The sequence below is a fragment of the Canis lupus genome, chromosome 14, assembly GCF_048164855.1.
Source record: "Canis lupus baileyi chromosome 14, mCanLup2.hap1, whole genome shotgun sequence".
NCBI classification, from domain to species: Eukaryota; Metazoa; Chordata; class Mammalia; order Carnivora; family Canidae; genus Canis; species Canis lupus.
Window position 1 is genome coordinate 24,142,874 of NC_132851.1, and position 27,624 is coordinate 24,170,497.

At 41.8% G+C, this 27,624-nt stretch overlaps 1 protein-coding gene across 4 annotated transcripts in view; it reads left to right on the forward strand.

Annotated features, from left to right (window-relative positions):
- Positions 1 to 27,624, forward strand: part of FER1L6 (fer-1 like family member 6) — a 155,855-nt gene that overhangs the window by 117,142 nt on the left and 11,089 nt on the right. For all 4 annotated transcript variants that reach the window (XM_072774399.1, XM_072774400.1, XM_072774402.1 and 1 more), the window contains 8 exons: positions 796 to 923; positions 5,149 to 5,319; positions 7,529 to 7,689; positions 9,653 to 9,795; positions 12,078 to 12,166; positions 12,654 to 12,752; positions 15,512 to 15,753; positions 17,087 to 17,250. In XM_072774399.1, the coding sequence (XP_072630500.1) occupies positions 796 to 923; positions 5,149 to 5,319; positions 7,529 to 7,689; positions 9,653 to 9,795; positions 12,078 to 12,166; positions 12,654 to 12,752; positions 15,512 to 15,753; positions 17,087 to 17,250 (1,197 nt within the window). The remainder of the gene's footprint in view (positions 1 to 795; positions 924 to 5,148; positions 5,320 to 7,528; positions 7,690 to 9,652; positions 9,796 to 12,077; positions 12,167 to 12,653; positions 12,753 to 15,511; positions 15,754 to 17,086; positions 17,251 to 27,624) is intronic.

Here is a 27,624-nt window from a genome sequence, read left to right on the forward strand (position 1 = left end):
AAGGATCTTTTGGATTCAGTTTCTAAGTAACTGACAGGTTATTTACAAATTTGCTATTAAACAATGATCTGATGAGCATCCTTAAAAACAGAGCCTTGTGTGCTTATGAATTCCATTTGGAGGACAGAATATTAAAAATAGCATAGTTTCTTACCCAGCTGTCATTTCTGCAGTTTCTCTGTCTTATCATTCCTCACCAGCCCCCTACCTGGGACATCACCTAGAAAGCCTGTCTTTGGGGTGGGTTAAGCCAGGTTCTCTGGAAGCAGACCTCACGCTGAGACACAGACCATTACTCAGGTGGCCAGTGCTAAATGCCAGCCTTATGGAGTCATGGATTCAGAGCCCATCAGGTGTGGGATAGGCTTTCAGGTCCCCCACCCCGTGATTTTACAGATAGATCTCAGAGAGGAGACACAGCATGCCCCAGATCACATAAGACATAGGACTAGAATCCAAAGTCATGCCTTCTGGCTCATGTCCAGCTCAGTGCTCACTGCTCTGTGCCAAGTGCTGCTTTCCCCTGAGGACATGACTTCAGAGAAAGTTCAACCTAAGATGATAACTTTTCTTTCAGCATCAAAATGGACAGGCTGAAGGGGTGGTTCTTAACCTTGGCTGCACCATGGAATCATCTAGGGAGCTTCTAAAAGTCCCAAAGCTCGGAGCCAATTTAAATTAGAATCTGGGGATGGAACTCAGGCATCCATATATTTTTTTAAATCCCAGGTGATCTGAGTGTGCAGCCAATGTTGGGAACCACTGGACCAAAAGGATTTTCTTTCTCCTCTCCAGGCATTTAATCTCAGCCCTGCTGATCCGGATGGCAAAGCGGATCCCTACATTGTGGTCAAGCTTGGCCAAACGGAAATCAAAGACCGGGACAAATACATCCCCAAACAACTGAACCCAGTATTTGGAAGGTCAGTGGCCATGTGGGTCATGAGATGCTGTCCTGTGTGTGTTTGCTCCTGCTGTGTTTCCATGGAGGGGCTGGTGTATGTGCGTGTGTGTCCGAGTGAATGTGGCAGAAAGTTAAGAGCTGGACTCTGCCTGTGGTAATAGCCAATCAAACCTTCATGGAGAGCACCTGGGTGGCTCAGCTGGCCACAGGCCTGCCTTCACCTTGGGTCATGATCTCAGAATCTGGGATCAAGCCCTGTGTCAGCAGGGAGACTGCTTCTGGCTTTGCCACTCCCCCCACTCGCTCACTCTCTCTCAAATAAATAAATAACATCTTAAAAAACCAAAAACTAAGCAAAATTAACCTTCATGGAGAAGCGCTAAGTTCTTTCCTTGGTCCCTTCAGGAATTTGGTGGTACATGGTGATTTTCATGCCCATAGTTTTCCAAGAATGATTTTCTTTGGTCTTAAATTTAAAATAGTCATCTTCAGCCTCCTGCCTTGAACAGAGAGATTTCCTTCTTATAAACAAGGCAAGTGCCACCCAGAGAGGTTGAGAAACTTATTTAAGTTCACATAGCTCATGATTGGGGGAGAAGGGGCCATACCTTTGGTCTTTTGTCTCCCATCAAAGGGGTTTTTCCATCAGATCATTTTGCAGCTCATTTGAGGTGACCCCTGAAGTAAACAAATTGAATTGTGTCCTCTGCTTGTGTTTTGCAGAGTGTTTCAACACACATTGCATTTGTGCATGTTTAGGTGCATGAGGTGTTCTCCAGCTCACAGCAACCTTGTGGGCCCCCCTGGTCCTCTAACACATTTGTGTTCCCTGCTTGGGGTTGTGTACGTGGTAGCTGTTGACTTTGGAGTCTGTTAAACATGGGTTACGTTCTGCTACAAGTATGCTGTGTAGCTTTAAGAAGGTGGCTTAATGGCTCTGATCCCAGTTTTTCTACCAAACAATAATAACCCTTGACTCTAAGTGGCCTTTAAAAGAGTAAACACACAGCACTTGGCACATGGTCTACGCAAGCATGTAGTTGACACTCAGAACACATTCGCTTCCTCCCTCTCCCCCATGATAACCATTTTAGCAATGGAGATGTCCTAAATGTATTTAATTTCTTTTTTTTTTTTTTTTCTGGAGTAACAAGAAGCATGAGAGGAACTCTCCATCGGCCTCATTTAAATTCATTTACACTTTCGTGATTACTGTGGACCCTCGGACATTTGATCAGAATGAACCTCTTAACACTTTATAGCTCCGAGGGAAATGAAGCAATAAGTGATCTTGCCTGTTCAGATTAATGAGAATGATTAAAACAATGGTGCCAGGGAGACTTACCCTTGCTTCCCTGATCCAGAGATGACCTTTATTATTGCTTGCCATTTATGTAACCGGCACTTCATTTTGCCAAGTGCTTTGTAGTCACTTTTTATTAGGTACTTCCACCGCAGTGCCATGAGTTAGACTGGTTTTATTACCTCCTGTATGGCTATGGTAAACAAAAGAAGAGGATGATGGAATATTCCCTCCAGCTTCTAGCATCGTAGAGCTTCTGCTAGAAGCCTTCCGTATGTAGATGCTTTCTTCAGGGTGTTTTTAATTGTTACTCAGGGACAGAATTTGCTGGCTCAATCCTTCATGTTCTAGTAGGCAAAGTAGAGGGCTCCAGTCCCCAAGCAGGGGTCTGGGGAATCCCTCTCTGAGACATCATTGTATGAGGATGTCCCTGATGTCCCTGTCCTTGCCTGCTATTAGTCTTCCTTGCTTCTGACATAAATTGATACATTTCTTTGTTTATTGGCTGTCTCTCATCTCCCCACAAGAAGCTAAGCTCCCTTTGAGCAGGAACTTGGTCTAGTATGTCCAATGCTGCATCCTCAGAACCTACAACAAGGCCTGGCACAGAGCAGAAAGATGCTCAGCAAGTATTTGTAGAGTGAATGAATGAAAAAATGGATAAACAAACCTGTCAATTTCCAGGCAGATTTAATGGGGCCCTGTCACTCTGCATCATCCTGAGGTGGTATATGTCCATAGACTTTGGCATTTCCTCATTTTCTTAATTCACAGCACCTGGCACACAGAAAATGTATAATAAATGTCATATAAACAAATGAATACATAAAAGAATGAATGAATGAACAAAGAAACAATAAGACATCTTGGCTCTGAATCTTAGAGGTACTGAGTGTGTCAACAAGGCTCAATTTTAACCATTTCATGATGCTTTCTTTCTCTTTTTAAAAGTAATCTCTACATTCAACATGGGGCTCAAACTCACAATCCCAAGATCAAGAGTCGTATGCTCTACTGACCTAGCTCGCCAAACTCCCCAATGCTTTCTTTTTCTCAACCATCATTGTATTTAGAGGTAGTATCCCACTGACTCCCAAGTTGGTATAAGCCTACTGTCTCCCTAAGTGACTGGAAGTCCAACAATGGTGAACTGTTTCTGGTAGTTCTTTTATGATGGCTCCAGTGAAAATCAGGAGAGGTTCATTTGTGAACACTCCTCTTGGGAAGATGGACCAAAGCAACTGAGTCTTCTCTCACAGTTGCCAGAGTAGTTAAGCACTTAATAAATCCTTCTTCGGTGACAGCAGCCTTGTGATGGCCAACCTCAGAGATAGTGGATGGAGGCTTCCTTGTGAAACACCTCCAGAATATTAAGCCTGGTTTGGAATCTACATCTTGGAGCTCTAAGCAATACTATGCCGTCTGATGGAAGACACACAGATTTATTCCCCACACAGCCATATCTCCAGCCTGTTAGAGGTGCTTCAGTCCATTCGTTACAGGCAGTGGAGCTGTGGTGTCTCTCTGCCTCTCCCTCGGGGAGGTTTAATTGACTGGGGGGCTGTGCTGGGATGTCAGAGGCTGCCACACTGGATAGTGAAAACCAAGGCTAGTGAATCTGACCACAAGGGCAGCAAACCAGACAGGCCTGTGGACACAGAGGGAAATAATGGGCATTCCATTCTCCCTTTCTTCCCACCTCCTTTTGGTCTCTCCATCACCAACTGCACCTGTCCCAGGGCAGCCAGAGTTGGGAACAGCTGGAGAACCCTGGTGTGTTTTTTATTTTGTTTTCAAGACACTTCCCTAAATTCACTCCAAATTTACTTCTTTTTTCTTTTCCACCAACTTTTAATTTAAATTCTGGCAAGCTAACATACAGTGCAATATTAGCTTCAGGTATAGAATACAGTGATTCGTCCCTTATATACAACACTCAGTACTCATCAGTGCAAGTACCCTCCTTAATTATCTTTTGTAATGCTCATCAGCATGGATAATGCATCATTCCCAGGAAATCCCACGGCACTGCTTTTCCTTTGAACACATCTCATTGGTGTGGTATCATGGAAAGAGCTCAGAACTAGTCATCAAGGAACTGGTCCTGACCCTACTGTGACCTGACTTATGGTCTAGGAAAGTCACTTCCGTTCTCTGGATTTCAATTTCCTTATCTGTAAAATGAAGGGATTGGATATGGTGATTCCTGAGATCCCTTCCTGTTCCAGAAGACATTTATTGCTTACTCTCTGCAGTTGAAGCCAGGCCTCTCAGCAATGCAGAGATGGAGGAAGGTCCTGTGTCTCAGAATTTTGCAGAGATGGCATTGCAGTCCTGCGATTCTGTTTTCAGAATTTTCCATCTTCAAAAGCCTTTTTGTTTAAAACAAACTCAGCTGGAATTGCTTCATGAAGCAATAATGGAGGGGAAAAGAAATGGCAATTCATTGGGTACCAGTTGAATACCTGCAAGCTAAATGTGCACTTTGTATAAACAGTATCACATTTAATGACCATGGTATATTATAAAGAAGATATATTGATCCCCATTTACACATAGCGAGGCCAAGAGGGATGAAATAATTTTCCCAACATTTTACACCTGGGAGGTTGCAGATTCAAATCTAAAAATGGAAATCAGTTCTGTTTGAGACTAAACCCCCAGGTTTTTCATGCCCATCTTGCTGTCACCCAAAACAAAGACTGTAGGACATGACCCATGGAAAGGAAGATTACTGGCTGCTGGAAATTCATGGTGGAATTGGAAACTGATTAAGTCTCAATGAAACATTAAACCAAATAAATACCTACTGAGTATTCGCTGAGTTGCTGAGTGTTTAGTGAGTTCCTATGAACCACAGGCTAGCTAGGAGCAAAGCGGGGAGACGTCCCCTATATAGCCAGATGTTGTTGGACTCCTAATGCCTTTCCTTGGACCACAGGTCATTTGAGATCCAGGCCACATTCCCAAAGGACTCCCTGCTCTCCATCCTGATCTACGACCATGACATGATAGGGACAGATGACCTAATTGGGGAGACCAAGATTGACCTGGAAAACCGTTTCTACAGCAGACACCGAGCCATTTGTGGCTTGCAGAGCCAGTATGAGATGTAAGTTCTTCCTGCAAGGGGCAGGGGAGGGGGACACAGCTGGGTCCGGCCAAAGCTCAGCTTGAATGTCTCAGAGGGGTTCCACCTCAGCAGAGCTGGTTTGGGAAACCATGTGCTGCCCTTGAGGGTGGTTGGGGCTGGGGAGGCAGCACTGATTTAGAACCCAGGGGAGGTTCTTCAAGAGTCAAGAGCTGAATCAACATGTTCACTCAATCAGCTGGGCCTGGTGGGCAGAGTTGCAGGTGAAGAATGATATTAGAGGAAGAATAATAGAACACAAATGCCAATATCCCAGTTAAGTGTAACGAACATTCATGAGTGCTTATGATATACCAGACACTGTATCTCATTCAGTTCTCTCAAAGCCCATTGAGGTGTTATCCCTACCTTACCATTAGGGAGGAATGGACCAGCTCTCACTCTTTACAATGATTTTAGACTCTACTTCATTAAAAATTTTTTTTTCAAAAAATTTTATTCACATATTTGAGAGAGAGAGAGAGATTGAAAGAGAGAGCATGCACATGAGCAAAAGGAAAGGCAGAGGGAAAGGGAGAAGCAGACTCACCACTGAGCAGGGAGCCCAATGAAGGACCCTCAGATCAGGACCTGAGCCAGACACTTAACCGACTGAGCCATCCAGGTGCCTCTCTGCTTTATTTTATTTTATTTTATTTTATTTTATATATTTTTAAGATAGATTTATTTATTTATTTATTTATTTATTTATTTATTTGAGACAGAGAGAGAGAGAGAGGCAGAGATATAGACAGAGGGAGAAGCAGGCTCCATGCAGGGAGCCTGACGTGGGACTCAATCCCAGGTCTCCAGGATCACGCCCTGGGCTGAAGGCGGCACTAAACCACTGGGCCACCCGGGCTGTCCTGCTTTATTTTAAAATACAGACTACGAGCTTAATTTTTTAAGTGTGTTTTATCTTAAGAAAAATCTTAAGAATTTCAGCCAGAAAAATATAAGAAGATTCATTAGATTTCCATGGTGTAATTTTAGAAATGTTTTTCTTGAATGTAAAATAATATATATTCATTGCAGAAAATTGAGAAAATACTGAAAGTACAAAATTATGCTCAAATTATTCCACCCAGACATAATTTATGTAAAAAATTAACTATTTCATTTTAGTATCTTTCCTATGTTGTTTTTCCCTGAAGTTGGCCTCACACTATCCATGTCATTTTATAAGCTGCTAGTGGCATCTACTCTTGTATCTTAAGCATTCTGTAGGGTCTTTAACTATTTTTTAAAATCATTATTTTTTTAATATTTAATGTATTTATTCATGAGAGACACAGAGAGAGAGAGAGGTAGAAACGCAGGCAGAGGGAGAAGCAGGCTCCATACAGGGAGCCTGACGTGGGACTCGATCCTGGGTCTTCAGGATCATGTCCTGGGCTGGAGGCAGGCACCAAACTGCTGAGCCACCCAGGGACCCCCGAAATCATTATTTTGATAGCCTAGAAATCCAGTTCAGTTTTGGGCCCTTGTAAACCCTGAGGTATTTACAATCCCAAGTACCTGAAAAGGTGCCATTCAGAGAATGATTAGTTGTTCTCCCTCTGAAATCAGGAAAGGAAGCCACAGGCCAAGATGGTGCCTCTTCTGTTCCTGACAGTGGAACCACCAAGAAGCAGAAGAGATGGCTCTTCTGTAAGGGACAGAACAAAAGTACACAAGAACCTCGTGCAAAGAAATCCAAACAGAATGCAGATGGCTGACTGCCAAAGCGTAGTTTGGGAGGGGAAGCAAGGAGCAACTACTTAATGAGGACAGGGTTTTCTTTTCGGGTGATGAAAAGTTTGGGGAACTAGGTAGGGGTAGTGGTAGTACAAGATTATGAATGTACTACATGCCACTGAATTGGTCCATTTTATATTTATGTGAATGCCACTTCAGTTTTTTTTAAGGTACATGTCTTAAAAAACACAACCAAACAAAAACTATCTGCAAAGGATTTTTATGTCAAGCTGCTCAGAAGTCCTGCCTTTCATACAAGTATGCAGATGCAAAGGTATGAACCAGAAAAGAGAGAAAACAAAACAACGAATATTACCCCAAGTGCATAGAATATGGCAAGAAATCTGAAGGAAACCACAGATCATACTTAGGTGGTCTTTTTACTAGATACTTTGAGTATGTCCTCCCAGGAGAAGGCAGGCCTCGCCCTACCCATCCTTCCCCTTCTTTTCAGAGAAGGATACAACGCCTGGAGAGACACATCCAAACCCACTGAAATCCTCACAAAGCTCTGCAAAGACAACCAACTGGATGGACCCTACTTTTGTCCTGGGAAGATACAGATAGGAAATCAGGTCTTTTCTGGAAAAACAGTCTTCATGGAGGAGGATACTGGTAACTCCCACAATGTATCCTGCTGACATGCTCTTCTTTCGAAATGCCTGTTTCTGGTGGTATTTGTGGCTGGGGATAGTGGCCATCTATTGTAAACTAATCACGCTCATGGGTAGGAACTTCGGAAAAGTAAGGAGGATAAAGAAAATCACTCAGAATCCCCAAATTCGGAGATAAGCATGCTGCATGCTGGTGTATTTCCACAGTCTGTGTGTGTGTGTCTGATATTTTCATAGACTTGGAAGTGTACCATATATAGTTCTGTATCCTGCCTTTTCTATTTCCAATAGATTGTGATGCTTTTCCTTTGTTCTTTGAGACTGTCATTGATAATACTCCTTTTTATGGTTGTGTCATTTAGTTGCATTCTGTCCATTGTTTTTTGTAGTGACACGATGCCACCTTGAACTTCCTTATACATATTTTTGCATATTTCTGAAATTTCTATAGCATATATCACACAAATGGGATTGTCGTGTTCAAAGGTAGGCAGTAACCTTAAAATGAATATTATATAAAAATAAATAATTGGACACATACCAAATTACCCCAAGAAATAGTATACCGACAACTCTCTTATTTCAGCACCAGGAAGCAGATTTTCCATATAAGCATCAGGGGGATATACCAGGAAGATCCCAGAGAGGCTTTCATAAATTTAGGATGAGAAAAAAAGCCACCTTTACTTTACTTAATGATACAAAACAATTCTCGTAATAACATTCCCGTCCATTTGATGCAAATCAGTAAGTGCAGACCTATAAATATGCAAAACATAGGTTCAGAATTTCTGATGCAAAGCACCCAATTAAGGACATATCACTGGGTGTTTTCACAGTGTTATGGTGATCCCACCACTTTGATGCCTAAATTTCTTTCACCTTGTTATTTTGACCCTAAGAACCTCTTGAAGGTTTTTGCATGTAGAGTAATTGACATTTAGATAAGATATTAATGACCTATTAATGAATTTATCTTGAGAAAAATATTTTTTCACAATATACTTTCTTAGGCCAATTTAATTCCTTGGTCAGTATTCTACATTTCATGATGAAACCATATATATATATATATATATATATATATATATATATATATATATATTTTTTTTTTTTTTTTTTTTGCCCAACAAAAATCTGAAATGATGTTCCTTTCAGTTGGTCAAGAACCAATTAAACTTTATGTTCACAGATTATGTTTACAGATTTTAGTTCACAGATCATGTGTTTATCCCCATCAACTTTTACTGATTGTAATTATTGCTATTGGGAGATTGTGTGTGTGTGTGTGTGTGTGTGTGTGTGTCCTTTTAAAAAAACTGAATTCAACTTCCCTGTGTCAAATTTGGCCATTCTAAACTTTATCAAAAAGATTTGATTTTTTTCCAACATCTTTTGTGTTATTTTTGCAAGTACTTTTTCTATCAGTAGTTTTTATTATGTGTCACCTTCTTTGGTAAGATAACCAATTCGAGAATCTTCCCTATGAGTAGGTGTGTTGGTGGGAAGACCTCCACGAACAGATACTGTGCGAACTTCACTACCTTATTCAGGACCACCCTGGTCCACAATGCCCTCTCCTACTATGGTGTTAGCAGTCTTATAACTCCAGGAAATATATCCTTTCTAGTACCTCAAAGCCAAGCTTGCAGTTCTTAGGCTCTTTAGGAATGAGATTCAAGGGGCAGATGGAGCCCTGAACTCAGACCTTGACTGCTCTCTGGTCTTCTTGTCTCACTTTCAGCTCTCTAAACCTCCTGTCTCCTTCTCATCCTCTCCCCCTACCTCTTTCCATTTTCTTTTTGCCCTTTTTGTCTTTTTTCAGTTTTAATCTCTCCCTGTGCCTCGGTTCATTTAAATTAAACCTTTAAGGGAGCATTTAAAAGTGTGCCTGACAGACCATCACTGTTCCATTACGGGAACCTATATCTGACAAATGTCTTTATTTTTTCTCTTCCCTGCAGAGCAGATGGTGGAGTCTTATGAGCACCTGGCCCTCAGGGTTTTACACTCATGGGAGGATATGCCAGAGGTTGGGTGTAGACTGGTTCCTGAGCACATAGAAAGTCGGCCGCTGTACCACAAGGATAAGCCAGGAATGGAGCAGGTAGTGGCCGAGATGGTTCTGGCTCCAGTAGGAGTGTTCATCCCCAAGGAACAGGACTTTATCCCTAAAAGTTAATCTCATGTGCCCTAGAATAGTGGTTCTCAACCAGAGACAATTTTGCCTCCCTGCCCCCGACTTTAGCAATGGCTGGAAATATTTTTGGTTGTCTCAAGTGTGTGGGGGGTGCTACTGGCGTCTAGTGGGTAGAAGTCAGACATACAACCAAACATCCCTTACTGCACAGACAGCCTCCCACACCAAAGAATTATTTAGCCCAAAATGTCAGTAATGTTGAGATTGAGAAATTCTGCCCTAAAGCAAGAGTTGGGTTTAGTGCTTTTTGCCTTTTTAATGGATTTGAGTTATCACACTCTTTTGAAAGAATGCTGATATTTGAGAAACTTCAAAACCCATCTGACATGCCCCAGACCTTGTCCAAAATCTATCAGTAACCCCACAGCCCATTAGTTTCCCCAGAGAAGCAATAGATGGTGACTTATTTTGAAGAACTGGCAAGAGGAAGCTCTGTGGAAAAAAAACCAGAGATCCGGGTTATGAGTTAGAAGGGAAGATCAACTTTATTAAGAGCCTTCCTGATACATACTTATTAATTATATTACATAATTAATAGTATGTAATATTATTCATCTTAATATAATTAATATGCAATATTAATAATATGTACTAGACTCTTTATGTAGGTTATCTCACCTAGTTAGGATCACTATAAATTTGTTTATCCAAATGATGGCCATTTTGAGAATGAAAGAGGTTGCTGTTAATAACTAAGCTGGTACAAAGGGCACCACCAGAATTTTCCTAGACAAAGAGGCGTGTATGGGTCACCTTACCTTTATTTCCTTATACAGCCTCATTGTGTACTTACTATGATCCTTCTAAGATGAAGAAATTGAGGTTCAAAGAATTAAAGTAACTTGCTCAAAGTTACTCAGCTATTAAGTAGTAGAGCAGGATTTCACCCAGGCTGTTTGAGTCTTAGTCCTATCCCAGCTCTGGACTCATTCACTGTGTTGCTTGGGCAAAACACATGAGCTTGACTTTGATGGAGCAGGAACACCCACACTGCCATCTCAGCAGTGGTGGGCTATAAAACTAGTGATAGCATGTGTGGGAGAGTGCCTTGAAAGAATAAGCTTTTATCAGATATAGAAGCCTGTGATTGGTTCCTGAAGTTTACTACCAGATGTTTAAAATCATTTGGTTACTGGTATCCATCATTTTGCCATGTGGCTCTTTGGTTACAAGTGAACGTTAAGGTCTCCTTAGAGACCCTAGAATTGTAACCTCCATTAATTGGTTCTTCTCTTCTCAAATACTAAACGTTTTGCTTACATTGTCCCTTCCCCAAGAAAGCCATTTTCTTTTCTAGCCAAAGCCACTCCTTCACCCAATCCTACAGATCCTCCCTTCTCTGTTGAAAATGCCACTTCCTTCATAGGAAATCTCCCCTTACCATCCCAGCCCTCTTGATCACTCACCTTTGTCCGAGCTGATAGAATACTGAGAATGTATATAACACAGCTGAGCATTAAATCCACTGGGCCTTCTCCCCACACGGGCACTCAGATCCCTTACAACAAGGTAAATTCTGATGTATGGAGTTCAAAGCAATGGATGGGAGGCCTCATTCTGCTACTAATTAGGCACAGGACTCATATCATTTCTTTGCCTGCTCTAAGCCTTGGATTTTTTTTTTAATGTTTAATACAGAAATGTAGCTGGGGTAAGCATGTATGGAGATAATGATGTTAAAGCACAATGGAAACAATGACGCACGATACCTCTGACAGACAGCATTATCTTTTTAATCCTTAGGAGTTTATAGAAAAAGCAGAGTCTCTGGAGTCAACAGACAAGGGTTCAATCCAGACTCTGCTACATATTGCCTCTGTAAGCACGGGCAAGATGTTTCCTCATCTGTCAAGTAGAAATAATAACATCTACCCATTGGGGATATTGGAAGAATTCATGTAATGTTTTGTCGAGTGCATTGCACTGTGTCTACCCATAGTAGGTGCTCAATAAGGATTTGCCTGCCCTTCACCTGCTCTTAACATATGCTCTAATTCTTAATAAAAATGTAAGTTTTATTTTTGTCAACAAATATCCTAAGCATGTATAATAAGAACAATATACATATGATAAGATATGATATATAATTAACATTTATTTCTAGTAAAGGGATCTGTTAAAACCATGAATGAGAAGTTGCCCATATGACACCCCACCAAAGTTAAAGGATATCTTCTTTTTTTAACAAGGGCCGCCTGCAGATGTGGGTGGACATGTTTCCCAAAGATATGCCTCAACCTGGACCACCTGTTGACATTTCACCAAGGCAACCAAGAGGGTACGTCAGCTGCAACCCAGCTTTCAAGGAAAGAGACTATGGTAGCCTACCAAAAGATCTTGACATTTGATAAATTATATTGATTGTTGTGTTGTAACAGCAGTTACATTGATCAGTCAACACTTGATAATCACATTTCACTTTCCATCTGGCTATTTACCACAGGGATGAGTGGTAATAATGGTAGCAGTGGTGATGGTTGAAATGCTGGCCTCTGCTTTACATAGGGGCCACTGTGCCTCAGCATTTTCCAACATTCTGAAAACTTTCAGCTAATGGAAGCAATTTCTGCTCAGAAAACTTCATGTCCTTGGTGATTCCAGCTGGGACACTTGGTTTTGATGGAACCAAGATCCTGAGTGTTGATATTTTTGAACTTGGTCAATTTGAGGAGGCCTATTGACTCACAGTAATACCAGAATCCCATAGACACCAGCTGACTCGGCTTTCAAGGTCGTCAACCTAATGCTGCCTTCTCTTATCCCAGGTACGAACTGAGAGTAACCATCTGGAACACTGAAGATGTCATTTTAGAGGATGAGAATATCTTCACAGGACAAAAATCAAGTGATATTTATGTTAAAGGGTAAGGTCATCAACATCTCCCCTCCTCCCCTCTTTGACCCCTAGCCAAACGTATGCCTCATGGAAGATACTCCACCCACTTCCTACAGAAAGAGTCCATCTAGTCACCTTATTAGATAAAGTCACTTCCTTTTTTTTTTTTTTTATTTATGATAGGCACACAGTGAGAGAGAGAGAGGCAGAGACACAGGCAGAGGGAGAAGCAGGCTCCATGCACCGGGAGCCTGACGTGGGATTCGATCCCAGGTCTCCAGGATCGCGCCCTGGGCCAAAGGCAGGCGCTAAACCTCTGCGCCACCCAGGGATCCCGATAAAGTCACTTCCTTTGTCAAATACTATTCAGTCATTTTGCTAAGAATTATTATCTTATGAAAATATTTTTGTGAGAAAATCGTACTTTTTAAAAGATTTTATTTATTTATTCATAAGAGACAAAGAGAGCAAGAAGCAGAGACATAGGCAAAGGGAGAAGCAGGCTCCCTGCAAGGAACCCGATGAGGGACTGATCCCAGACTCCAGGATCACGCCCTGAGCCTAAGGCAGATGCTCAACTGCTGAGCCACCCAGGCATCCCTGTGAGGAAATCTTATTATGTAAACATCTCTTTCAGTTAAATGTATACCTAAGCTTCTTGAGTGACATTCAAAATACCTTTACACCTGAAGCATGTAGAGACATAGTGCAACTGATGAGAGATTCATTAAGAAGATTATAAGGCTAATACAAAGCTAAAAGTTGCACCTTCCCCTTTGCTAGTTTTACTGATAGGAAAGATGCCAACCTAGGACTCAGGAAACTACACGTGCTTGTGCTCTCTCTCTCTCTCTTTCTCCCTCTCTCAGCTGTGACACAAATGCCTTGGTAAGCTTCCCTCAAGCCCCTAGGCATGGAGGCAGATGAGGTGGTAGAGAATCAGAAGCGAAAGTGATTCAAAGATGTCCCGGGGTAAAACCCATTTCAGAAGTAGTGAGCTCATCTCAGCCTCATTTTAGTATCTCTTTGCCTTCCCCAAACAAGGAACCTTCTTCACTGGCTCCATTTCTAATATGCCATTGATTCTTGTCCATTTTGCTTCCCAAATAGCTGTCATCACTGTCCCTTTCCATCCTCACCATTCCGCCACCATAGTCTTTCTCTCCATCATTTCTTGCTGAGGCCACTGAAGTACCAATACCATGTGGATCGGCCTCTTTGTATTCACTCTTGCCTCCTACAACTTGTTCTTTATGCTGAAACATGGGTTATCCTTTCAAAATACAATCTGATCAAGTAAGTCCTGTACTTTAAACCCTTTAATGACATCCTATTTTCTCTGGACACAGATTCAGATCCCTAATATGTTCTAAAATATCCCATCTGACTGTCCCCTCCTAGCTCTCCAGCTCCATTTCACTCCTTGTTTTGTGCTCTCTAGTCATGCTAAGCTTCTTTCTCTCATTATAATATGCCACCACAGGGCCTTTGCACATGTCTTCTGGTGACTTCTACCACCTCCTCATCTCTCCATCCCCTGTCTTCTGTGGTAGTATCTCTATGAAGGCAAGGACCATCTCTGTGTGCTTCCATTACTCCTCTAGCAACTAGCTCACTCCTTGCCTCATAACAGATACCACATATATATTGGTTGAGCGAGCACCATCTTTACCTAAATAATTGCATCTGTACGCTAAGTGGTACCACTCCTCTGGGATGAAGAAGGTCTTTATCCTTCCGTGACCTGTGGGGAAGGGATATCTGCTTTCAGAAAACAAGTGGTTTGGAATTACCAGTTAGTTTGAATTAAAAGCACCTATCTTCTCAATAATTCACCAGGGATAAAGTGCTAGGGGAAGATGTATTAATGGTAGCTTACTTTATACTGGAGATGGAGGAGGATAACTAGGTAATACTAAAAGGAAATAACATTATATGTAACTTGGAGTACACAAAGCCCTTTGTAGCTATTACCTCTTGTAATTCTTCAGAGCAACCCTATCAACTAGGTCCTGTCATGGCCTCCATTTGCCAGATGAAATAAAGTCATAGGGCTTCTCCAGGGCTTTCTAGTTAGTAATGACAGAGCTAGGATTACAATCCAGGTGGGTGCAGACAGGCTTATACCCTCCATGCCACTTCGATGCAGGCCTGCTGGGTTTTGAGATACACTCTCAGAACCAGAGAGGAGGGAGCCAACCATAGACTTGAGACTGAGAGTCTAAACCAGGCCAATTGTAGAGGCCCCAGGCTAGTGGGTATCGAGGTAGCCCCAGGGAGAGAGGAAACTGATTACTTTCTCTTCACATTTCCTGAGTCTTCCCTCTTTACTACATGGGGGTTCAGGTCTACCCCAGAACAACTGGAGACATCTCTCGAACCTGGCTTAGAATTAGTCTTGTTTCTGTTTCAGACCCTTTGATTCCTGTTTCTCTCTTTCAGATTCAATGGAAAGAAAATTCCATCTGAATCTAACTGTATCATAATTTAAAAACTACAATCTGTGACCACACTGAAATGAGTCAAATCACTCTTGATTATAGTGATGCTTGAATAATGTACTCAGGGACTCGGGATGTCTAATTCTTTTTTTGTTTTTTAAGATTTTATTTATTTATTCATGAGAGAGGCACAGAGAGAGGCAGGACATAGGCAGAGGGAGAAGCAGGCTCCCCATAGGGAACCTGATGTAGGACTTGATCCCAGGACCAGGATCATGCCCTGAGGCAGACACTCAACCCCTGAGCCACCCAGGCGCCCTCTAATTCTTTCTCCATCTTTATTCAGGTGGATAAAGGGTCTGGAGGATGACAAGCAGGAAACAGACGTGCATTACAACAGCCTGACTGGTGAGGGGAACTTCAACTGGCGCTTCCTGTTTCCGTTTCAGTATCTCCCAGCTGAGAAGCAAATGGTCATTACCAAGAGGGAGAACATCTTTTCCTTAGAGAAGATGGAGTGTAAGACACCAGCTGTCCTAGTGCTCCAGGTTTGGGATTTTGAAAGGCTGTCCTCGGATGACTTCCTGGGTAAGCCAGTGGCTTCATAAAGTTCATATTAATGTTAGGATTTTGTCCCAGTTTTTGGAGAGCTTGGTCTGATTTAGTTACAAAGATAATAATTTCAGTGCTATTTATGAATAGCAAAAAATTAGAAACACTTCAAACAGCCATTAGTAGGGGATTGGCTGAATAAGTTACGGCGTATCCTTATAGTGGAAGACACATTTTCAAATAGACTTAAATTCATCTTTGCTCTACTGCTAAAAAGCTGTTAAATTGTGAGCTAGTTACTAGTCCCCTCTATGCCTCATTTTTCTTCAGTTATAAAACAGAGATAGTAATATTACATACCTCAGAGAGTGTTTGGAGCTGTACATTTAAAGTACAGCTTCAAATCTAATATAATTTTAAAATTTAACTTAATATAATTAAATATAAAATTAATATAACTTAATATAAAATATAATTTGATTTAATAATTTAAAAATATAAAGTAAAAACACACATAACACTCAATAATGATAGTCCTGTAGCCATTAAAAATATTTGAATATTTAATAAGTTGGATAGTTGTACAGGATGCAATTAAGTGAAAAAAAGAGTATAGAAAAAAAATCCCCTTTCTGCAAAATACATGTTTATATGTATCAGAGTCAGAGATAGAGACAGGTAAAAAAAACAATAACTGACAGGATAAGAACTAATGTGTCGAGCAGTGGACAACTTTTGGGGGATGGCATTATGGAAAACTTTTCCATTAATTTCTGGTTTCTGTACATGTTCTAAATGCTCACCACTAACAAATATTCTGTAATAGGAAAAGGTTATTAAAGAGAGAGAGATAAAATAAATACTCTCATAGTGTTCTCTTAATTCTCCATAATAGTCACTCATTGGAAATACTTTGTTGAGAGCCCACTAAGGTCTTGGAGAGTAACTATGAAGACAGTAAGACTTAGTCCTCCAACTGGAAATGCTTAGGGGACTCAAAGAGAGAGGTGAGTTGGGGGAGAAGCAGGTCCATGATAAGGCACAGGAAAGCTCAGAGAATAGGCACAGAATCCCCGTGCACTCAGGGAGTTCACAAGATGCCCAATAGTGACAACACCTGAAACTGAGGCTTGGAGGTTATATCTTGTAGCCCTGCCCTGTCTTCTACCTGCTACCACACTGGGTACCTTGAGGGCACCAAACATATCTTGGTCATATTGTATCCCTCAAATCCTAGTACATACTAATGATCCAATGTGGTGCTGGTTGAAGGACTAATGAATGAATGAATGAATGAACAGGTGGGTGAATGATTGGTGGTGATGGATACTGAAGCTCTTCCATAACTGTCAAGGGTATCTCTTCACAGGCTCCTTGGAAATGAACCTCAATAGTTTCCCCCGAGCAGCCAAGTCTGCCAAAGATTGCCAACTCACCAAGTTTGAAAATGCAAGTGAGGAGAGCAAGATCTCCATATTCCAGCAAAAGCGTGTGCGGGGCTGGTGGCCTTTTGCTAAAAGCAAGGAACTCACGGTAAGTGGCTGCTGTAGGAGACAGGGCTTGGGGGGGGTGGGGGGGAAGGTTAGGCAGGCAGGGGACATCATGCTCTTTAAATGAGTCACTTTGTAAACGTCAAGTCAAGTGCCTTGAAGTGACACAGAGCACTTTAGGGCAAAAGTTCTGTTGAGAAGCAAGAATTTCGAAAATGTTATAAATGCATTAAGCTTCTGTGTTTCAGCGTGCTTGATTTAATAGCCATGTCAGGGTGGTTTTCTAACCTCTGGCTTGAATTTGTGCCCCTGGCATTATTTTTTTCCCACATTTCTTGAAATTATGCATTAGGTCTTCACTAATGTACAATCTTAATGGAGCCACTTCATCCCTTCACTCTCAAATGCGGGACTCAATTTTGAAAGTGATCCAGACTTTAAAACTTGGAGAGAGCCATTTCCCCTTCCCCTGCATCGCCAGCCTGGTCTGTACTTTGTGGCACCTGCTGTGGGTGCTCAGTCCTTTTGCAAACATTAGGAAGGAAATTATGCAGCCTTCTGAATATCCCTCCATAAAGGAGGGTAGATGACCCACGTGATGGGCAGGGTTGAGGAAAGGGAGTGCATTGGTGGCACCTTTCCATGCTGTGTCCTCCTCTTGGTAGAGAGCATATTGTCCCCTCTGCTCCTGCATCCAGTGGCAAAAGCACACCTGGATTGGAACCTTCTGGCCACACCTGGTTCTCTCTCACTGCTGTAGGGGCCTAATGTATGTGAAAGCCAGGGATTCCTTTTGCACCTGATTGGCCTGACTCCATGGCATCTAGTTTTATTATGTTTTCTGGAAGATTTTCCCTTCTCGTCATTCTCACTTGCACCCCCTCTGATGGACAAGGTTTGGTCGAGAATGAGGCTGCAGGCCTCACAGGCTTAGTACATAACAGAAGCTCAGTCAGTGAATTGATTGATGAATGAATGAACTCAGAAATGAAGTAAGCATGGCCTCTCCCCTCAACCAGCTCAGAGTCCAGTGAGAGGGACAGATGTGTCAACAACCCTGTTGCATGCATCCAATAGTCAACGTATAAGTGACACAGGGAGGAAACAAGAGGAGGGAGAAACCTAATTCTCTCTGAGGGTGTTGAGGAGTCAAGTAGAGCAGAGCAGCATTTTTTCAAGAGCAAAGGATGACAAAAAAAGCATTTTCTAGATGAAGAAGAGGGTGGCTATCTACTTCAAGTAGAAAGAACCCTGAGAGCACAGCATGGAGGCATGATGCATCCCTAAGAGAAGGGCTGATGGCCCGCTGGTCAGAGTTGCCAGAGTTCAGCATGAGGTCAAGAAATGGGGACTGCCAAGTCCTAAAATCCAAATTCATGTCTTTTGACATAATTCCTGTTTCTATAAATTTGACAGTAATTATGTATGCATGATGACATACTGGCAGCCATCATTTATTACATTTTTATAGCCCTTTAGAGTCTGCCAACTATGTTCAGACTTCTGTTTTTTCATTTGATCTTAGTTGACCCTTTATTTCTGTCACATTTCTTTCTTCATTTCATACAACAAATATTTATTGAGCATCCATTAAGTGATAGGCCCTGGGAATAAAATTTGAGTTGTAACAGACATACGTCTCTGCCAGCATGGAACTTACAGTCCAGCTTCAAAGACCGACAAGTGCAAATGCAGAATCACACATGCACACCAAGAACCCAAATACTTAAAACAAGGGCTGGGGAGGAAACAACGTGCTGAATTAAAGCATATCCAGTGCAGATATTCTCACTCCATAGGGTGGTGGGAGGCCTTTCTGTGACTGTGGAACTTTTGAGTCCTGAAGAATGAGAAGTAGGGAGCCATCAGAGAGAGACAAGAGGAAGTGTGTCACCAAGCAAACACTACAGGCAAAGGCCCTTGGGTAGGGGAGGAATGAAAATACAACGCCCCCTACAACAAGCACATGATGAATGAGGGTGATGCCAATGAAGTGGAAAGGAAACTAGAGCCAAATCACACAGCCCACAGACTCCATGTTGAAGAGTTTGGATTTTATCCTCAAAGCAAGGAAGCCACTGAATGGTCTCCAGCAGGGAGGTGAGGGGATCTGACTCACATAGGAAACACAATCCCTCATTGCTTATGTGGACAATGAGTGGGAGAGGGTCACAATAGAAGAAGGGGAAGAACTAGGTAGAAATGTGGGAAGAAAATGATTAAAATGTGTCTGAAACATAAACCTAGAGAAGAGTATCTTTGGAGAAGGACCGTTGGGTCACTGTGTCAGATGCCCCTGAGTGGTCATAAAAGAAGCAGAGAAGTGTCCTTTGGATTTAGCAATATGGAGGTGACCTTTTGAAAAGTAGTATTGCAAAGGCTCATAGCAGCACTATTCATTAGTGCTGCTATTCACTATTCACTATTCATTCATTCAATAGCAGCACTATCTCCCAAAGTGGAAAATCCAAATATCCATCAACTGATAAATGGATAAATAAAAGATGATATATCCATACGACGGAATATAATTCAGCCATAAAAAGGAATAAAGTGCTGATACAGGCTCCATCATGGATGGACCTTGAAAACATTCAAGTGAAAGAAGCCAGTCACAAAAGACCACATACTATATGATTCCATTTATAGGAAATGTCCAAAATAGGCAACCCCCCAGAAAGTAGATTGGTGGTTGCCAGGTGCTAGAGGGAAGGGAGATGGGGAGTGACTCCTAACAAGTACAGGATGCCTTTTTGGAGTGATAAAAGTCTTCTGGAATTAGACAGTGCTGATGACTGTACAACTTTGTGGATATACTGAAATCTATTGTGCACTGTAAAAGGAGGGACTTTTTTAAAAGATTTTATTTATTTATTCATGATAGACACACACACACACACACACACACAGAGACAGAGACAGAGACACAGGCAGAGGGAGAAACAGGCTCCACACAGGGAGCCCAACATGGGACCCAATCCCGGGACCCCACGATCATGCCCTGGGCCAAAGGCAGGTGCCAAACTGCTGAGCCCCCAGGGATCCCTAAAAGGAGGGACTTTATGTATGGGAATTGTATCTCAATATTTAAAAAGCAGTTCAAAGGGATGGTGAAGACAGGCATAGGCTAGCATACACTGCAAAGTGAGTGGGGAATAAGCTAGTAGAGACATGTGTAGACGCTAAAAGCCTTCATGGTTCCGCCTTTCATTCCTCCTCTCAAACCACACTAGCCATCCTTAGCTATTCTTATCCCCAGCCACTCCCTGTTCCATCCCACACCCCTGCTTTTCCATGGACTGGTACTTCTGCCTGGAATGCCTTGACTCCCATCTTCTCTGGGAAAACTCCTCCCCCTTAAGTATTTTGAGATTCTTTTCAGCAGTCACCTGAATCCTCCCTGATACCCTAGTCTGGATAGGCTGGCTTGCCTTCACGCTTCCATAGCTCTAGTCATACTGATTTATAATTGTCTGTATATGTCATGGTTCTGCTGTGAGTGACCTGAGTCCAGAGAGTGCACTTTCTCTTTCAGTTCCTTTTCTGAATTTTTAGTATCTAACATGGTGTCTGGCACATAGAACATGCTCAATAAATTTTTACTGAATGGCTCATTAAATTCAGGGACAATTAAGACATTGACCCTACCATCAAAGAGATTATATGATTTCCTTCTCTTTTTATTCGGTGTACTGAGCACATAGGAAGCGTCCAACAAATATTCTTTAAGAACAAACACATCAGCACACATTTATTTATAAGACTGTGTCACGGTAGAAACCAGAGAACAACATGCCAAAGAAATAAGAGAGGGGACAAATAGATTTTAATGGTGGGAGATTCATAGGATACACAGGTTGTTTGGGGACATTTTAAAAAAGATTTTATTTATTTATTCATGAGAGAACAGAAAGAGAGGCCGGGGGCAGCCCCAGTGGCACAGCAGTTTAGCACTGCCTGCAGCCCGGGATGTGATCCTGGAGACCCGGGATCGAGTCCTGCGTCGGGCTCCCTTTGTGAAGCCTGCTTCTCCCTCTGCCTGTATCTCTGCCTCTGTGTGTGTGTGTGTGTGTGTGTGTCTATGAATAAATAAAAATAAAAAATAAAAAATAAACTTTATTAAGAAAAAGGAGAGAAAGAGGCAGGGGCATAGGCAGAGGGAGAAGCAGACTCCCTGTGGGGAACCTGATGCGGGACTCGATCCTAGAACCCCAGGATCACAACCTGAGCCAAAGACAGATGCTCAACCACTCAGCCACCCGGGTGCCCCATTTTTTTTTAATCAAAAAGAGTATTTTAATAAATCACATGAGCAAAGGTTGTACTTGTCCAACAGAATATTAAATTGATACAACCATGTTAACACATCTTCATACATAATTATCTCTTATACCAAGTCACTATAACCATGTGAGCAAAGTAGTAGACAGCCAATCAAAATACAAAAGCTGGGGATCCCTGGGTGGCGCAGCGGTTTGGCGCCTGCCTTTGGCCCAGGGCGCGATCCTGGAGACCCGGGATCGAATCCCACATCAGGCTCCCGGTGCATGGAGCCTGCTTCTCCCTCTGCCTGTGTCTCTGCCTCTCTCTCTCTCACTGTGTGCCTATCATAAATAAATAAAAAAAATTAAAAAAAAATACAAAAGCTGTAAAACCACAGATGCCTGAACATTAACGTGAATTCACTTTATAATTAGCTCACGGTAAGTATATTTAGCATAGCACATAGTGTGCTTTCCTAGACTGCATTAAGTATTAGGCAGTGGTTAAAACCAAAGGATGTAGACGTAGACAGCTTGGGTTTGAACCCTGTCCTCTCCCGATGAACGGTGTGACATGAAGCAAGTTTCTTAGCCTCTCTGTGCCTCAGTTTCCATATCTATAAAACGGGGATTGATAATAGATACGTTTCTTACCAAGTTTTAGCACATAGATGAGTTAATATATGTTAAGTGTTTAGGATCATGAAAGGAAATGAAGACCACCTAGATGCCAACAGGCTGTTTATTTAGAGCTTGCTATGACAAGAGGGTCAGCTGCCATCACTCGGTAGAGATTCAAAGACAGGGGAGTAGGGAAGCTTTATAAAGAAAAAACAAAGAGAAGACTTCAGGTTTGTTCTGATTGGAGGTTGTTGGCAGGCAGAGTAACTAGAGGGGGGCATCCGAAGTGACTGGTTAAGGGAGAGTACTGGAATACTGGGGCGAGGGGCACACAAAATTAGGGACTCAGCCTCAGATAGGCAGCTTGGAGTCCGGCACCCACAGAAACTGGGAGAGAGGGGTGGTCTCTCTCTGGTTGCTTACGTTGCAAAGAGATGGCTCCTGGGTCTTTGGGAAAGGTGGGTCCTGGGTATTGAGACAAAGGACCTATCTAGTATTCAAAGGGATTTAAATGCTCTTCAAAGAGAAACCAAAGGGTTTACGATTACATTTTCTAAAGTGTCCACTCTTACAGAAAGGAGATGGAAATCTCTTCCTTTATTTGCCACCAGAAAAGTTAAGCCTCTTGTTTTTAATCTGGTTTTGTCCTTACACATCCTAAAGGGAAAATGAGAATTTACTTCATCCCCAACTACCTGGCAACCCCCGAATCCCTGGTTTGGCCTGCAGCAGCAGGGGTATAACCCAGCTGACCCTCGTCCATCCTCCTTCTCCTGCCCAAAGGAAGCAGTAACTGCACCAGGGAAGCCAAACCAGTAGCCTTCTCTGGGCTGGCAGCGAGAGGATGAGTTGGATGAGCCAGGAGTAAAGTAGTGTAACGTGAAACCTCAGTCAGGGTCCACCACCTCCTAGTCCTGCCATCTCCAAGTCTCAGTTTCCATGTCTGTATAAGGAATGGGTTGGACTGGGTGCCCCCAAGGTGCCTTTCCAGCACGGACACCCTCTGCTTCCGAGCTCCCACACCGTCCTTCCTGAAGCCAGTAGTCAAGAGGTCACCATCCTGTTCCAGGCACCAGCTGGCCAGCAGGGATTTGCTTACAGCCACTGCTATGTGCCAGGCTTCTATTTAAAGCTGCTTATCTGTACACCCAGGCAGTGCAGTTTAGACATCTGGATCACAGAGCTCCTAGTGTGGAATGTGGCTGGGCTTACAGTCAGTGGAAAATAGCTCCAGGTGAGATTTGCAAAGAACGGGTACCCTCGGGGACAAAGGGAATGTGTATTGAGCAGGTGCTTCATGGGACACATTGCACTTTGCATTTTATATGTATTACCCTATGAAAAGCAACCCTTTAAAGATCACTGCTTTAGAAGATGAAGAACCAGAGGTTTCCTTCACAGGTGAATCCCATAAATTGACTGTTATATAGTCCAGCTAAGTCTCCAGAACATCAGCAACTAAAATTAAAAGGGAAGTTTCTTTTTAACATTTTTAAATTAAAAAAAAATTTTATTGGAGTTCAATTTGCCAACACTTAGCATAACACCCAGTGCACATCCCGCAAAGTGCCCCCTTCAGTGCCCATCACCAGGTCACCCCAACCCCCCACCCACCTCCCTTTCCACTACCCCTTGTTCATTTCCCAGAGTTAGGTGTCTCTCATGTTTTGTCACCCTCACTGATATTTTCACTCATTTTCTCTCCTTTCCCTTTATTCCTTTCACTAATTTTTATAATCCCCAAATGAATGAGACCATATAATGTTTGTCCTTCTCCGATTGACTTATTTCACTCAGCATAATACCCTCCAGTTCCATCCACGTTGAAGCAAATGGTGGGTATTTGTCGTTTCTAATGGCTGAGTAATATTCCATTGTATACATAAACCACAGCTTCTTTATCCATTCATCTTTCGATGGACACCGAAGCTCCTTCCACAGTTTGGCTATTGTGGACATTGCCGCTATAAACATCGGGGTGCAGGTGTCCCGGCGTTTCGTTGCATCTGTATCTTTGGGGTAAATCCCCAAAAGTGCAATTGCTGGGTCATAGGGCAGGTCTATTTTTAACTCTTTGAGGAACCTCCACACACTTTTCCAGAGTGGCTGCACCAGTTCCCATTCCCACCAACAGTGCAAGAGGGTTCCCCTTTCTCCATATCCTCTGCAACATTTATTGTTTCCTGCCTTGTTAATTTTCCCCATTCTCACTGGTGTGAGGTGATATCTCATTGTGGTTTTGATTTGTATTTCCCTGATGGCCAGTGATGCGGAGCATTTTCTCATGTGCTTGTTGGCCATGTCTATGTCTTCCTCTGTGAAATTTCTGTTCATGTCTTTTGCCCATTTCATGATTGGATTGTTTGTTTCTTTGGTGTTGAGTTTATTTATTTTTTTTTTTTGAGAAGAAAGTGATTTTATTTTATTTATTTATTTTTTTTAATTTATTTTTTTTATTGATGTTCAATTTACTAACATACAGAATAACCCCCAGTGCCCGTCACCCATTCACTCCCACCCCCCACCCTCCTCCCCTTCTACCACCCCTAGTTCGTTTCCCAGAGTTAGCAGTCTTTACGTTCTGTCTCCCTTTCTGATATTTTTATGCTGAGTGAAGTAAGTCAGTCGGAGAAGGACAAACATTATATGTTCTCATTCATTTGGGGAATATAAATAATAGTCAAAGGGAATATAAGAGAAGGGAGAAGAAATGTGTGGTGTTGAGTTTAATAAGTTCTTTATAGATCTTGGAAACTAGCCCTTTATCTGATAGATCATTTGCAAATATCTTCTCCCATTCTGTAGGTTGTCTTTTAGTTTTGTTGACTGTTTCTTTTGCCGTGCAGAAGCTTCTTATCTTGATGAAGTTCCAATAATTCATTTTTGCTTTTGTTTCTCTTGCCTTCGTGGATGTATCTTGCAAGAAATTACTGTGGCCAAGTTCAAAAAGGGTGTTGCCTGTGTTCTCCTCTAGGATTTTGAAGGAATCTTGTCTGACATTTAGATCTTTCATCCATTTTGAGTTTATCTTTGTGTATGGTGAAAGAGAATAGTCTAGTTTCATTCTTCTGCATGCGGATGTCCAATTTTCCCAGCACATTTATTGAAGAGACTGTCTTTTTTCCAGTGGATAGTCTTTCCTGCTTTGTCGAATATTAGTTGACCATAAAATTGAAGGTCCACTTCTGGATTCTCTATTCTGTTCCATTGATCTATGTGTCTGTTTTGCGTCAGTACCACACGGTCTTGATGACCACAGCTTTGTAGTACAACCTGAAATCTGGCATTATGATGCCCCCAGCTATGCTTTTCTTTTTCAATATTCCCCTGGCTATTCGGGGTCTTTTCTGATTCCACACAAATCCTAAGATGATTTGTTCCATCTCTCTGAAGAAAGCCCATTGTATTTTGATAAGGATTGCATTAATTGTGTAAATTGCCCTGGGTAACATTGACATTTTCTCAATATTAATTAAAAGGGAGGTTTCTGTGCTTCCAGTTTAATGTGAAAAACAATCATCAGTAGCTACTGTGGCTACACACTCATACACCAGGCAGTAAAGTTTTAACAGTGAATAAGACAAATTTCTGGCATGAAGAAGTTCACAGCTTAGCTGAGGACATAGATGGTCTAAATAGTAAGTACGTGGCAAATTCAGATTCTCTAGGAGCAGAGTGGGTAAGTATTTTCACGTGAAGATTATTTAAAGAAAGTGTAGGTAATATACATTTACAGGAAATTAAAAAGACACAAGATTATAGAAGGAAAGAAATAGCACCCACATGCGCACCACCCAAAGCAAACCATTGCTAATGTTTTGGTTATGCCCAATTTGCATAAATTTTGGTTAATTTTGCATAGTAGTGATCATTCCATATTAAACATAGTGCTTCTGTGTTTGGGGGGGTGTTCTAAAGAGCATTTCCCTGTGTTATGTTATCAATGTTATTATCAATCTTTGTATTCTCAAAACAGAAATGCCAGTTTAATCATCGTTTTGTTCCTTAAACATTTATTCACTTAAAAAAGTTAAGATGGAAAAGTTGAAAGAATAGGACAATGGTCAACCATTTTCCACCGTCTAGATTCAACACTTGTTAATATTTTGCTATACTGATTTTGTCTATATATGTGAGTATATGGTCTCACCTCCCCCTGCACACATACTCATTGGCTGAACTGTTTAAGAGTAAACTGTACACAGTCTAAATACTATACCTTGCTAAAAAATAAAAAAGTAATTTTGAGTAAATTTGAGGATCTAATTGGCTTTATTAAACAATTCATGAATAGGGTAGCATCCCATCTAGCAAGTAAAGGGGAACTCCCCCAAGGTAAACAAAAGGAAAGCTTTTAAAGGCAAAAAGAGGGCATAAAGAAAAGAATTTATTAGCAAGGAATGCATTATTTGGGCAAGGTGCTCTCCTAAGAGGAATGAAAGGGTGCCTATATGTAAATTCCCAGGTTGAAATTCCATGTTCGCTGCCTAAAGGTTAAATTAGGGTAGTAGGTATTAAATCTTGGTTTGTTGACATGAGGCCTTAACCTGAGTAACTCCATCATGAGCCTGTGGTCTTCTTTTTAACAATTTCTGAATACTTTAGCACGCATCTCCTAAGAATATGGACACTCTTGTACATAACAACAGAGCCATCATCACATATAAGAATTTAATAAAGATTACCTAATCTGATATCCCTACCATATTCATTTCTCATCTATAAGAACGGTACCCTATTACCCTCATATAAAAATATATTTTTTTAATTTATTTTTTATTGGTGTTCAATTTACTAACACACAGAATAACCCCCAGTGCCCGTCACCCATTCACTCCCACCCCCCGCCCTCCTCCCCTTCTACCACCCCTAGTTCGTTTCCCAGAGTTAGCAGTCTTTACGTTCTGTCTCCCTTTCTGATATTGCCCACACATTTCTTCTACCTTCCCTTATATTCCCTTTCACTATTATTTATACTCCCCAAATGAATGAGAACATATAATGTCTGTCCTTCTCCGACTGACTTACTTCACTCAGCATAATACCCTCCAGTTCCATCCACGTTGAAGCAAATGGTGGGTATTTGTCATTTCTAATAGCTGAGTAATATTCCATTGTATACATAAACCACATCTTCTTTATCCATTCATCTTTCGTTGGACACCGAGGCTCCTTCCACAGTTTGGCTATCGTGGCCATTGCTGCTATAAACATCGGGGTGCAGGTGTCCCGGCATTTCACTGCATCTGTATCTTTGGGGTAAATCCCCAGCAGTGCAATTGCTGGGTCGTAGGGCAGGTCTATTTTTAACTCTTTGAGGAACCTCCACACACTTTTCCAGTGTGGCTGCACCAGTTCACATTCCCACCAACAGTGTATGAGGGTTCCCTTTTCTCCACATCCTCTCCAACATTTGTGGTTTCCTGCCTTGTTAATTTGCCCCATTCTCACTGGTGTGAGGTGGTATCTCATTGTGGTTTTGATTTGTATTTCCCTGATGGCAAGTGATGCAGAGCATTTTCTCATATGCATGT